Source organism: Haliotis rufescens, unplaced genomic scaffold, assembly GCF_023055435.1.
Source record: "Haliotis rufescens isolate VD_foot unplaced genomic scaffold, xgHalRufe1.0.p SCAF_2, whole genome shotgun sequence".
Taxonomy (NCBI): domain Eukaryota; kingdom Metazoa; phylum Mollusca; class Gastropoda; order Lepetellida; family Haliotidae; genus Haliotis; species Haliotis rufescens.
The window spans coordinates 70731654-70746724 of NW_025963890.1; the positions used below are offsets into that span (position 1 = coordinate 70731654).

The 15071-nt window shown below is 39.6% G+C and overlaps 1 protein-coding gene across 3 annotated transcripts in view; it reads right to left on the reverse strand.

Annotated features, from left to right (window-relative positions):
- LOC124133171 (QRFP-like peptide receptor) overlaps nucleotides 1-15071 on the reverse strand; it is a 216414-nt gene that overhangs the window by 14760 nt on the left and 186583 nt on the right. For all 3 annotated transcript variants that reach the window (XM_046497431.2, XM_046497433.2, XM_046497432.2), the window contains one exon: nucleotides 1088-1209. In XM_046497431.2, the coding sequence (XP_046353387.1) occupies nucleotides 1088-1209 (122 nt within the window). The remainder of the gene's footprint in view (nucleotides 1-1087; nucleotides 1210-15071) is intronic.

Here is a 15071-nt window from a genome sequence, read left to right on the forward strand (position 1 = left end):
TCTAAATCCAAAGATAAACTCCTCGTTTGTAAAAAGTAGAGAAAACAAAGATACCAACTCCTCGATGGAACGAAAAAACTTCTCATACATGTAGGAACACATCACACCTGTTTTAAATAGTGGCATTCCATCTATCTATACACTGCGTTAAGACATGTACGTACATAGTGCATGATTCGATTACTACAGAACACGAATAGCCGTCATATTGCTGGAACATTGCTGAGTGCGGCGTTTAACAACAAACAAACAAACAAAGATAACACGAATAATGGAGGTTATTGCACCTGCGCCGCGCAAAGAAGCTTGCGTTCCATCCAAGAGTTGGTCTCCCTTTTTCTTTCCTTTTTACCATCGAGAAGTTTTTCTTTACATGTTGAAAAGATAATATGTGATGACTTTTATGTATTCTTACGTATGCAAAAAGATTTCGCACAGAATATAACAAATGCATCCCATTTCTTACAAAAGACTGTTAGTCTTGGTCAAGAAAATGTTTAGATGCTAAATGGTTACACGTGCTTCAAAAGAACTGTGGCCGAACTGTGGAACAGTCCTGGCGGTTCCCATTACCCCTTCCCTTTTTCATGAAAGCCGCCTGCGATTTTCATTAAATTACGCTGTCATCAATTTCAGGATAGTCAACGTGCCACACCAATAGGCTGGCAGACCTAAAGTAACACGTGACCTTACTACTTCACAACGAATTCTTTTTCTGACCATGTCAGCAGTACATCATGATAATTAAACATATTTCGCAAACCAAACAATTCACTGAGTAATCTGCCCATTCTTTTCTTATACAATGCCCACAACCGTTCAACGGGTTATGTTAAAATATAGACATTTTAAGTGTATCCTTTTGAACACCTGGTGTCCTCATTGAGGACCATATATTTGCATTTCTTGTCTGGCGAACTACAACATATTAATATTACAGGAAGAAAACGTTTAAGTATAACAATATTGACCGATAGGTTGAAAGTGGTCAACCAGTCAATTATTTCATATCCAAACCACGCTACATCGGTAACATGGTGTCACCGGGGTTCTGTGGGCAGTATCACTATTCTGCAGTTGTACAAACCTCTCCAGACTCATGGCGGTCAGGGTAAACACAGAACAGATGGCAGACACATTCTGAAGATAGTGGACGCTTTTGCACAGAAACTCCCCAAAGGTCCAGGTGAATGAGAAGAACGCTGCTAACTGCAACAAAACAAAGAATAATGATCATGAACTACAATGTTTGTTTGTTTGTTGTGTTAGTTTACCCCGCACGCAACAATATTCCAGCTATACATATACGCAATTGAGATACGATGACGTGCATCAACGAAGTCAGCGAGCCTGACCAGCCGGATCCCGTTAGTCGCCAATCATGGGTTGCTGAACGCAAATGCTAACCCGGACCTTCAAGTTATTAAACATTAAATGGATACGGAGATTGGAAACAGGATTTCTAAGGTACTTATGTTTCACTCTTTAAAACCTTTGTCACTGTGATGATGGTTGAACTTTAGCCGTTAAGCTGCGTATTTATCGACGCAGGTTACGGTGGCTTGTAAATAAACAAGTAAGAAACGCCTCACGCCTACCAAGGCACCAAGCCTGATCAAAGCGAACCATAGCATACGTTGCTCGGGACAAAATCCAACCCGGAATCCATACTGGGTGCGCTGACTTAATTCAAAGGACGGCATAAGCAGTTTAAAAACGTTGCCATCATCCAACATGATGTTACTGTATCACGATCTACAATTAACTTTTCGTCACTATTTCCGGATCTCGTCTTGAAAATACAAAATCCTACAACTTGTGTTGTTTCAAGGACTCGTCGAACTGAACACATCACACCTGTTCTACAATCCCTGCATTGGCTGCCGGTCAAGTAGAGCATCCACTTCTTTGATGACAACATAACAACATCTTTGAAACAGCATCAAGACCTTAGTGCCTCAGAGATCTTGTAGGTCTTCATGGTCCAAATCGTGCACTTCGGTCTATGGACAACTCCAGCTTGACTCAGCTGAGTACCAAAACCAATATGGGACAGAGAGCATTCGCTGCAGCTGCTCCAACCCTCTGGAACACTCTCACAGTTTCAATCGGGACAATTCCATCAGAACCACCTTTCAACAGCTCTAACAATTCACTTATTCAAAATTGCTTTTTGAACATCTCTGCACAACATTTCTCACAGAGGTGACTGTACATCTCCAATGTGTCATTCGTGACCAACTCGTGTTATTCCGGGACAAGCCGAATAGCGACTCGTGCCCCTCTCGTGACCATTTTTGCGACCGGGCTCCGTCTTAGCGCAAATGGGCATACCTAAAACAATTGTCAACTCGTTGCGTAATGGTTCACACATTTCCCCCATATATTATATATATTTCAGATGCAATTTAAAGAACATCGGGACGTGCGGAATTATACAGTATGATCGAACACATATAACTGTGTCTTTGGTATATTTTTAGATGCAAGACATATGTAAATTGAAAAATTATTTCTGAGGGATTCTTTGACGAAGAACTTGAAATCATACGCGCATTCTGATTGGTTTGTCGTATTTTCGCACATAACATTCATCGAGAGGGGGACGAGTCTTCTTGCAGGTTACGGAAAGGGGCGAGTGGTGACGAATGCCAATGTGTGTGTGTCTTTTTACCGCTTTTCTCAGCGCCGTTGGGCACCGTGAGATGGAAATTAGGCGCTATATCCAATCATTATCATTATTATTATTATTATTATTTTAAAGATTAAAATAAGAAATGCAGCAAAGAGGGTTTGGGTAATCCTGGCAGTCAGGCTGGTTTAGGCTCATCATCAGGTCAGGGTTTTATTATTATTATTGTTGTTGTTATTATTATTTCCATTATTATTAATATTATTATTATTAAGATTAAAATAAAAAATGCAGCAAAGAGGGTTTGGGTAATCCTGGCAGTCAGGCTGGTTTAGGCTCATCATCAGCTCAGGGTTTAATTATTATTATTGTTGTTGTTATTATTATTTCCGTTGTTTGGAGTGAGCATATATTACCTACAAGTAATCGAAACTGGACCAGACACACCAATGATTTTAGTTATGAACAATTTAATGACAAGCAATGAAACAAGTCACTAAATCTGTCCACCGATCAGTTTGCTCTACTCTCACGTTTCAGTACAGAAAACAAGCATCAATCCACAGACAAAACATCAAATAGATGATGTTTTGCATATGTATGGGGCTGTGAAGACGAAAGCATGTTTATGTATTGCATTACGCCGCACTCAGCAATATCCCCCAACCTGACGGTGGCCTGTAAATAATCGTGTCTGGACCTGACAATCCACTGATCGATATTACGAGCGTAAGCGCTGTCCATGCCAAACCGGAGGTTGGTTTGGTTGGTTGGTTGGTTGGTTGGTTGCTCAACGCCGCACTCAGCAATATTCCAGCTCTATGACGGCGGTCGGTAAATAATCGAGTCTGGACCAGACAATCCAGTGATTAATATTATGCGCATCGATCCACGTAATTGGGATCGATGACATGCATCAACCAAGTCAGCGAGCTTGACCACCCGGAGGTTGGTATATGGCAACTACCATTATCTCTGGGGACAGTAATAACTGGTATGTGGTCAGTCCTAAGGTCAGTCCCAAAGCGCTTTTAATTATTATTTCTAACTAAATCTAACGTATATCCGGATCGTAATGAACATAGTATTTATATACAACGCTCAATTAAAAGTTGGTTTATAGTGGTTGACTGCATGATCAAATTTACTTTAAAGGTTATTGAAATAGTGTCTGATAGTTAGTATAAGAATATTACGTTGATTTGCACAGATCAAAATAGCAGGGACATTAATGAAAACTGTTCTTGTTGAAGATATTTAGGACGTTTTGTTAGTCCACTTATTCCCTCATGGTATTGCAGTATTGTTTTAGCTGCGAATAGCTGCAACGTCATCTTGTGGCGTTAAGCTTTATCCCGACACTATAATGAGCATGTGGTAATGGACCATGGTGATAGTGATCATCAAACGTAATACAGGTGATACCAGATGTTCGCTAAAAGGTGTTTGTGTCCTGCCCAGCGGTGGCACCCGACACAAACACATGCAAAGGCAAATCAATTGTGCACCTGAAAGAACACGTGAACACATGGTACAAGTCAAAATAATCACTGCTGCGTCAAATTTGGCAATGTCCACCACTAGAACACTTTTTGAAAGCTTTGATGGGGCCTTTAATGTTGTAGCACTGACCTCACAACTTTGTAGCAAGATTTTTATGATGCTCTTTGAAATCTTCGTATAAAGAGCATAGTCGATTGTACCTTTATTGCAAATTGTGACATTTAGACACCAAAGGCTGGATCTGCTTGAATATTGCTCAACATAAAGGGAAGGCTGACTGTTGAAAAGTTGAAGTCATCCGTCTTGTCATAAAAGAGCATCTTGCGGAGAGATCTTTATGCACATAGCAAAATATGAAACAGGTAAAGCAGAGTCACTGGTAACTTTTACTTCTATTTCAGGTGGGTATATCAGTGGAAGGGAATTGACTTTTTGACCATCATTTTACTATATCAGATATTCGCTATGTCTGAATGTTAAGTTCAATATCTTTGACAAATTTCTTAGTTTTTTAATTTAACAATCTAAGCAGATATTCCGTTAAATTTGTTTTAAAAAACAGTTCAATAAAAAGTTGAGTACCCTTGATGCCTAGTTCTCTAAATGTCTTATCTCCAAATTTCACATAGATGGTATCAATTTCGCATATTTCTTTCTAAACTTCAGATGACATTTGATTAAATTTACAGTTTCAAATTGTCCTGAACCTCTTAAGGCAGCAATTTGAAACTATATCTATGGTCACTGCGTTCTAGTAACAAGTGCCCCGTGGCATGAGAATCATCTCTGATCTGAAGAAATACAATTTGGCCAATCACAGCATAAGAAAAGCATTCACTGAATCAGTAAAAGCAATGAAAAATGCCTTCCGTCATTGCTAAGAGGATAAATATCCTCAACATGGCGTCACGATTCGCTTATCAGCAATCTGAAAGGCTCGAACAAGGTATAAATGAGATTTTGTCAAGCTGGAATTACCAACAGAGACAGCTCATTTAGAAAATCAAAACCCTAGACATTGTGAACCAACAACCATCACCTTCTTCAGTTTTCTTTTGTTTTAAATATCTCGGAATATATACACATCAACTAAGGTAATACATTGATAAAAATCCTAAAATCACCTTACAAAGCTAATATTGACACATTCGTGCGCTTGAAAGAAATAATAATGTATCGGCCAAATGACATCAAACTTAAGGAGCAAGTATTGAACGATTTATGAGTGTCGTTTAAAAATACTTTATCGATTATGGTCTGGTAGCCCGTCGGTTCATGATATAAGTTCAAAAATATACATTATAAGGGCTAACAATGTCTAAATCATGGTCCATGTGCTCGGGTGAAGTCAATATTTCCACTGGTAATGGTACTTGCAACAGCGCCAACCCCTGTAATCATGTTGCCTTTCAAATCCTCGAGCTCGTCTTTCAAATGCTAACGTCAGATGAAACCAAACCTTCTGGATTCATCTACTGATTTATTTGATTTAACAAAAAACAACTCCGTTTTGTGTTTAAATGTCTAAACTGTTCGGTGAACACAATATTTACATATATGACGTCTGACTTCCAAGCTGTGAGGAGGCTGTCGGGTAGCCTAGTGGTTAAAACTTTCGCTCGTCACGCCGAAGACCCAGGTTCGATTCCGGACATGGGTACAATGTGTGAAGCCCACTTCGCCGTCATATTGCTGGAATATTGGTTAAAAGCGGCGTAAAACCATTCTCACTCACTCACTCCAAGCTGTGATCAAACAGGGCCAGAAAGCAGAAGTTGTCCTTCCTGTGAGCGACGGAGGTTGCTCGGCTTATGATGATAGCAAGTATCTCCCAAACGCTGATATGTTTTGTTTGTTTCTTGTTTAACGTCGCACTCCAGCTATATGTGGGCGGTCTATAAATAAACTAGTCTGGACCAGACAATCCAGTGATTGATATGAGCATCGATCCACTCAAATGGGATCGATAACATGCATCAACCAAATCGGCGAGCCTAACCACCCGATCCCGATAGCCGCCTCTTACGACAAGCAAAGTCGCTTTTTAAGGCAGGCACGTGTTGCTGATCATGAAGACCTATTCTACCCCGGATCTTCTCGGGAAGTTAGAATAATACACAACCTGGGCAAGTGAATGAGTTCAAATGTGCCTCTGTTCACCCAGCAGGGAATTGGGGACCGATATGTCAGGTGGATTTGAGGTGAGGTGAGATGAGGTGAAATTGGGTTTAACGTCGCGTCCAAGATTATTGCACTTATGTAGGGACGTGCATGCGCGTGCGTGCGTGCGTGTGTGTGTGTGGCTGCTTGTACCAGTCCGGACTGATGCCGATTTATAGTGCTAGCTCAATGAGATACCATGCCGCAGTTTAACATGAAAACCCCACTCAGACACAGTATACTGACTCCGAGTCGACCACCAGACAGAGTAACAACAAGTACCATGCATCTTTTGACGTCTTTTGGTATCACGCGGCTGAGGATCGAACCCCGGACCTTCCGCTCTCCGGGCGGACGCTCTATTTGTCGGAGAACAAATAAAACCGCATTTCAGCAGATAATGGTACCTTGATACCTGCGGTATGATAATAATAATAATAATAATGATGATGATGATGTTTCTCGTTATGGCATAACTCAATAACTTCCACAACTGAGAAGAAGGTTGAGTTCAAAACTCTCCTTGGCTGAAGGTACTCGAAAACCTTTGGTATTTCACTCTGGGCAAAATGATGACGTCCGACGAGCGACTGTTGAAGCAACAAATAAGTTGTATTAATGCATTAAATGAGCTCCTTGTGCATTCATGGAGTGGCAAAGAGGATATCGGCGTATTTCTCACCAGAACTGAGTGTTCACAGGACGAAAACTGCAATTTGCTTCAAAAATTCGATTTTACTCACTCAGACGTAACAGTGAAGCTGTGTAAATCCAAAACAAAATAATCAGTGGGATGACATTGCATTTGTTTGCTTTGTACTTTCCTGTAATAGGAATTGTGAGAGACAGAAATACAAGAAAATACATTTCAAGTACAGTAAAATAACATTGTGAACTTGACAGATGAATATTTTATGAAACAACCTCCAGGGCAATGCCTGTTATCTATTCCACCCCTAGCGGGATGTTTTGTGTCCTTGTTTTGAGTCTTGTTTACCTTGTTTTTACTTCCTCCCACCTTCCTATTGAAAAGGTATAAAGTAACATTGAGACCTAAATCTAGACACCAAGGAGAACGATGTCTCCTTGAACTGCACATATCGTCAAACACTGTATAATTCAATTACGCATTTCAAAATTAAATCTAGAAGAAAAAAATTATTCCTGACTTTTCCATTTCACGTTCTTTGATCTTTAGATTACTTATATTAAATATTAAAGAATGCATTATTTGTTTGTAGCATTTCGTAGTAATTGCGTCTTTGTCCCCTAATACCCTTAAAGGTCTGGAAAATATTTTTTCCAATGCTCGCAATGTTACTCCTGTTTATGAATCATTAATAACTGATACCTTCATAATGCCGACTGCGTAGAAGATGAGTATATATCCACGTATCTACGTCTACTACACTGAGGAACGATCGTGGAGTATTATCTAAGTGTGTATGTGTGTTTGTTGTTAAACGCCGCACTCTGCAATATTCCAGCTATATATGATGGCGGTCTGTAAATAATAGAGCCTGAACCAGACAATCCAGTGATTGACACCATGAGCTTCGATCCATTCAATTGGGATACGATGACATGCATCAAACCAAGTCAGCGAGCCTGACCACCCGATCCCGAAAGTCGCCTTTTGCGGCAAGAATGGGTTGCCGAAGACCTATTCTAACCCGTATCTTCACGGGTCTTTCAGGAAAGATTTCCTTTGATTATGGAAAGGGTTTTGTTTTTAATTATCTACAGAAATAACTGAAACTTAAATGTTATGTAAAATCTTTTAAAATACAAGTTGCACAACATTTATACATCAAGACAGACATGTAACTATATCCATGGTCACACCTATTAATGACACCCAATGAAGTTTTCCTTTAAGTTTGTCGTGGTGTGATGTACAAAATTGAAAAGTCAAATGCTTTGACAGAATTGAACTTGGTTCGTTTCTGAGATTGCAAAAAATAAATCAAACCCTGTTTGTTTTTGAGAATCCATAAGGTACTAATTTCATTTGTCTCAAATACCTTCTGTGAATATGAAGAAAATCGTTCCGTCGTTGAATTAAGGACTATGGTGTATCTTTGAGACGGGGATTTGGTGGTACCTTTAACGGACCCTACAATATTCATGTCTTTGTAGGGATTTTATGGAGCTTTGGAATCCAGTGCAAAGGAGTAATGAACATGTCTTGAGATTTTTAACTCTAATTAAAAGTTGAATGTCTTTTCAACATAATTCATTCCACATTCAGTGTCACAGAAGGTGTTTTTAGTTTGACATGACAGGTTTGCCAAGTTTTAGTGCCACACGAAGAAATCAAAATTCATTTGAGCTTTTTCTGTTTGTTTCCTTCAACTTCATTGCCGTGAATGTCCCCGCCGTGATATCTGTTGTTATCGGTATGTCTGTTGTACAGTGTAGGGTTATTACCGTTGATGTCAATATGTATGTTGTATAGTGTAGCGTTCTATCTGTTGCTATCGGTATGTCTGTTGTACAGTGTAGGGTTATTACCGTTGATGTCAATATGTATGTTATATAATGTTTGTGCTGTTGATGTCAATGTCTGTTGTATAGTGTCATAAATGTCAACATATCTTGTATATATTCTAAATGTTTGTCAACATGTATATTACATGTTCATGTCAATACGTTTAGTATTTTGTTATGAATGTTAATGTTAACATGTCTGTTGTATAATAAATGTTGATGTCAATGTATTTTGTATAATGGTATAAATGTTGATGTCAACATCTGTTGCATAATATTATTGATATCAATGAAATGTTCGGCTTGATAACATCAATATCAAATAGGTGCAAATATGTAGAATATGCAGTGCTGATAATATTTAACAATTTAATAGCTATACCAATGGTAATGTAGCTGAGAGAGTGACTTCAACTGTATAAATACAGTATGCTATATGATTATTAGAATGGTTTGGTTTCTATAATGTCTTTTAACAGATTTAAAAATCGAAATGTTGATGTCATACGGTGATTATAATTATTTATGATTTGGAAGAAATTCCTTCATTAGATATTTCCACAGAGTTTGTCTGTATAAAGGATTAATTTTTACATTCAAGGAAATAGTGATATGTATTTCCAACTGAACAGCCTGAGATTCGATCAGATAAGTTTATACTCTGTATTAAGCAACATTGATGTTATGTTTGAGCCGTGAATGTAGAATGTTGACTTTCACCGCAGTCGATGCAGTCAGGGAGGTTTGCTGGTTTCAAGTTAATTACGTTTTTTAATGTTCCGGGAGCGTAAATCCCTTCGGTTGAAATAAGGAATTTTGAGACGTGGTTGTGCTAGCGAAATTTAGAAGTATGCTGTTTTCTATGAAGTAAGTTATAGTTAGCAACAGAAGCAATGTTAGGAGTTATAAGTCGGACACATATGATAGACATTGATTATTGTCAACTTCATGTATCAATAGTCGTTTTTTAGGCGGTGCCCATAAATTTGTAGTGCGAGTCACTGTCCTTGCTGCTTCTCGTTTTAATAAATGGACGAGTTTCATTAAGCTTACTGGTTTTGTATCAGACTTCCGACGAATATTTATCAAATAACAGATGTATATATCTTGATAATGTTTCACTTCTTCACTTTGAATTTGACTCACCTTTATGACGATACTAGTTTTGAGGCAGATTGTGAAATATTATTAATTTATTTAGTACATTTAGTATGATAGGTATAAACTTTCCATAATAGAAGTGTTAAACTTAACAACAGGATAATCTGTCAGACATTTGTGACTGAATCAAATGAATTTTGTTTATGATGAATTGAATTTGATTATCCTTGTCTGTGCAATGTCATTGATTGGACTGATATATTTATTGAGATTAGTTTCATTGAGGACCACATCATCAGAGGAGCTTCCTATACTTGTTATCAGCATTATTGATGATATTATAATAATATATAGTAATATTAATATTATATGAGATTCTTATTCTTAGTATCTGTCGTTAATATATAATAAAAGAAAACTAGGCCAAGAACTGATACCTGTGCTTTGAAGGCTTTTAACACGTCACAAATAATCATGCAGAATATTTCATGATCGTCATGAGATTAAGTGGTGATTTATAATCTGAACAAAAATAAATGCAAAAGTAGTAAAATCGTAAATATCTGACAGTGTTATCTGATATCCATACAATATTAATATCAAAAATGAATTCGTCATTTCTGCCTGGATTGGGATTGATTTGTGTGGAAAAAGAAGAAGGTACTGCAAAAACACAACCACGTGAGAGCCTGGCGCCGAATAAAACAACCTGACATGCACGTGCAAAGTCATAAAGACGTTTGGTTTTCATTTGCATGCCATCACAATCTTCCAGCAAGTGAACAGCGAAAACATGCCATGTAGCACCAAGCATCATTACAAGACTGTGGGACCGTTATCAGACACACAGAACAAGTGACTTTCCGATCGACCACGTATCGCTACTAGAGCAAAGGACAGATTCAAACGGCTACGCCACTAACGTACAGAATCACCACAGCCACCGCTACAACTACGGCAATAGCAGAATTGCGTAGGATATGAGCCCACACAGTGAGGAACCGTGTACGCGCTGAAGGTATTCGCGCTAGACGACCAGTTCGATTGGTCATTTTGACGGACCTGCATCGTCGACTGCGACTTCAATGGTGTTAATTTCACAGAGTATGGCCTCAACTGCGATGGAGACAACTTTGGTTGTGATGAGTAGCGTCTTACGCTTCGACGTACGGATGGGATACATCGTGATTAAAGCCGTCGCGGGGAATGTTATGCCCGAAACTGTGTACAAGAAGTGGACAGATTTGGAGGTGGTAGCGTGATGATGTGGGCCGCCATCTCCTAAACTGGAAGAACAGACTTGGGGCAAGTTCTGGGGAATTTAACGGCACAACGTTACACGGATGAGATTCTTCGGTCACACGTCCTTCCCATTATGCAACAAGCAAAAGCCACTTTTCAATTAGACAACGCCCGACCTCACACGTCAAGACTGACCACAGCCTTTTCGGAGAATCACAACATCCAGTTCCTGCCATGGCCCTCCAGGTCTCCAGATTGAAACCCAATCGAACATTTATGGGATATCACAGAAACTCGGGATCTGATTGATTCCATGGGACGACGATGCCAGTCAGTTTTGGACTCCAATGATGGCCATACAAGATACTGAGCACATATATGACCTTCATCGTGAAACTCTGCTGTTCAAAATATGCTATATTGAACCTAGGTCAGTGCAAATTTTGAACAATCGGTTACCATCTGTTGATTATGTACATTATATGTAGTATATTTCAACCAACTGGAAAGTTGTGGCATGGCCCGACACAAAGCTTGATATTTAGTTGACCAATATCCACGATTCATTTGAGCATTCTTTAACAAACAGGTCATGCAAATATTTCCAAAGGCATGGTAAAGTGAATAGGACTGTAAGCAGCTTTGTACCATCTGTCGCCTGCTTAAGTAGGGGCATTACAGTTGCCTGTTTCCAGTTTGAAACTGGACCCGTGCCTTATGATTAAGCGAATAAATGAGATTATGGTGCTGCAATTGATACTGCAATGTGTTTCTTAGTCCATGAATAATGTTATCTGGTCTACTAGCTTTATTTCTGGATAATTGCTTCATGGGATCTGTAACTTAATCCTTGTATATAATAAAATATCCTATTTCAGTGTTACCGCGTTCATCAAATCGAGGTGGAGACGGATTTTCGGTATCTACGCTAGAAACTGAGACTAAATAATCAGCCTTTTCACTGTCTGAAAATACACTTGGTAGACGTGAATTATCAGTGACCGAATGAGTGGGATACATGTGGAAGACTTGAGCCTTCTATGACATAACGAAGAATTTTCCAGTAGTTTTCCAGAAGTATCCCCTTCAACTATATTTCTATGTTTTCTTGACTTTATCAAAACATTGATCTTTTCTGACTTTGTATTTTTCCTAAATCGTTTTCTGATTCTAATAACTTTCCGATTATCTCTGTCAAGCCGAAGCCTATCGTACAGTTTTGATGTTACATCATTTGTAGAGATACATCAATTTCATAAACATATTCTTTGAGTAGTGACGTTAATAGTGACATGCAATATCAACTTGTGCTCCGTGAAAATCCTGGTTAGATTAGCAACCCATGCTTGTCGTAAGAGGAAACTAACGGGATCGGGTGGTCAGGCTCGCTGACTTGTTGATGCATGTTATCGTTTCCCAATTGAATGGATCGATGTTCATGATGTCAGTCACTGGATTGTCTTGTCCAGATTCGATTATTTACAAACCGCCGTCATATAGCTGGAATACTGCTGAGTGCGGCGTTAATCAACAAACAAACAAACAACTTCAGCATTGTCTGGTTTATGGAGAGACCATTGTGTTTGTTGTATTTATAAATAGAAGCGAAAACATCCTCTCCATAATCACAAGAAATATCTACTGAAAGCAGAGATGAGATAGTGATGGCAACAGGTGTTTCGGAAAAGGTGAGTGTTTCCTGCCAACGGGTGTTGTTCAATATGTTTTAGTCGTCAATATGTTTTAGTCGTATCGATCCGTGAAGATTGTGGGGTAGAATAGGTCTTCAGCAACCCATACCCATGCTTGTCGTAAAAGGCGACTAACGGGATCGGGTGGTCAGGCTCGTTGACTTGGTTGATACATGCCATCGATCCCAATTGCGTGGGTCGATGCTCATGATGTTAATCACTGGATTGTCTGGTCCAGACACGATTATTTTACAGACCGCCGTCATATAGCTGGAATATTGCTAAGTGCGGCGTTAAACAACAAACAAACAAACAAATTTAGTCGTATCGTCGCTATATGGCTGAAATAATGCAGATGAGACGTTAAATTTTAACTCACACACTTTAGTCTTAAAGTACCCTGCTCACTGGAGGCCCTGCAGGTGCTTTTTCACATGCACGATAACGTTTAAGTAACGATAACGTAAATCTGTGATAAATGTCCACAGAAACACAACAGAGACGAATCCAAGGTCCATCTCGGCTGTCAATAACCTGAATATGTCCAGAAGTACTCAACCAAGGAGGCACATCTACCATTGAAACCATCTTCACTGTGAAAAAACAAGTGAGAGAAGATCCTTCAACCGCGTCTGCCATTACTACAATTCAAAACCAAAAATTAGTTTCTACAAGATGTTATATTTTGACCATCAACTCAGTTGATGACCACTGTGACGGGCGCCGACCACAAGTAACAAATGATTCAGAAATTGACCAATTACCGTAATTCCGCCACATTCTTCCCTCTAATCAATGTCAGCCATTAAAGATTAGCGCCACATGTTGACAAGGGCTACACTCCATGCATGAAGTAGTACCACAGATAGTAGATAGTACCAAGTGACATATCGTATAATGTGGATCGACGTCTTGGAACGAGTATACAGGGCGCCTCGGGGTCATGTTCTGACAACAGCCATTATAACATTGTCCACCAGGTGGATCTGTATTCATAAACACAGTATATTTTAATTGATTCGTTGAGAGGTGTGCCCACTAGGTTTTGGTTTGGTCTGGTTGTTGCACTCAGCAATATTCCAGCTACATGACGGCGGTCTGTAAATAATCGAGTCTGGACCAGACAATCCAGTGATCGATATCATGATCATCTATCCACGCAATTGGCATCGATGACATGCATCAACCAAGTCAGCGAGCCTGACCACCCGATCCCGTTAGTCGGCTCTTATCAGAGCCGTGATTGGTGCCCGGGGCGGACACACGAGTTAAGCGCAACCTTTGTGACATGACCATGAACAGTTTTCAGTGCCTTTGTACAACGACAACATGTGACTATCGAGCTCCAAAATTTCATATTTGTATCTATGCAATTGGATTAAATATATCGACTTTATTAGGTACAATAAATTTACTAAAAATCTACATGTGTGTTTCTTCTTTTGAAGAGTTTAACCGATATAATGGTCAAGCATTAGACTAAAGATGTTTAGGGGCACACGTGACCACATGACTCATTTGTTATACGGAAATTACAGTTAGCTTACAAAGATACAAGAATGAAGTGATTTTCCATCATAAGATATCCCCTTCAATGTGTTTGTTTCCTTGTATAAGAGTTCTGTCTATGTTGTGTTGGCTGTTAATTATTTGTATTTGCAATATTCAAACTCACCTCTACCTGTAAATAAACAAGTCAGACAAACCAGTGATTGATATTATGAGCAACGACCCACGCTGTCGGGGGTACCGAGCCTGATCACCAAAATCCATGTAGTCGTCACTAACGATAAACCTAGAGTTCTTTTACCCAAGCAGCCAATCAGAATATTGCGGGGTGCTGCATGAAACAACCAATAAACGGACACAGGTATCGTTGTATGATAATGATACTCATGTCCATATCTATAGGGGCGGTCGGGTAGCCTAGTGGTTAAAGCGTTCGCTCGTCACGCCGAAGACCCGGGCTCGATTCCCGACATGGCTACAATGTGTGAAGCCCATTTCTGGTGTCCCCCGCCGTGATATTGCTGGAATATTGCTAAAAGCGGCGTAAAACCATACTCACTCACTCACACTCCATATCTATAATTGGCCCAGTCCACACTCTAATGGGGCCTTTACACAGGATGGCGACTTTGTGCCTCCCGTGTGCGACCATAGAATTTGCCAGGTCGTCGTTGGAGGCTCAAAGGAGGCAGAATGGTTGCCTAGGTCGTTCCAAGGTGGTACACAGGAGGTTCAGACATTGC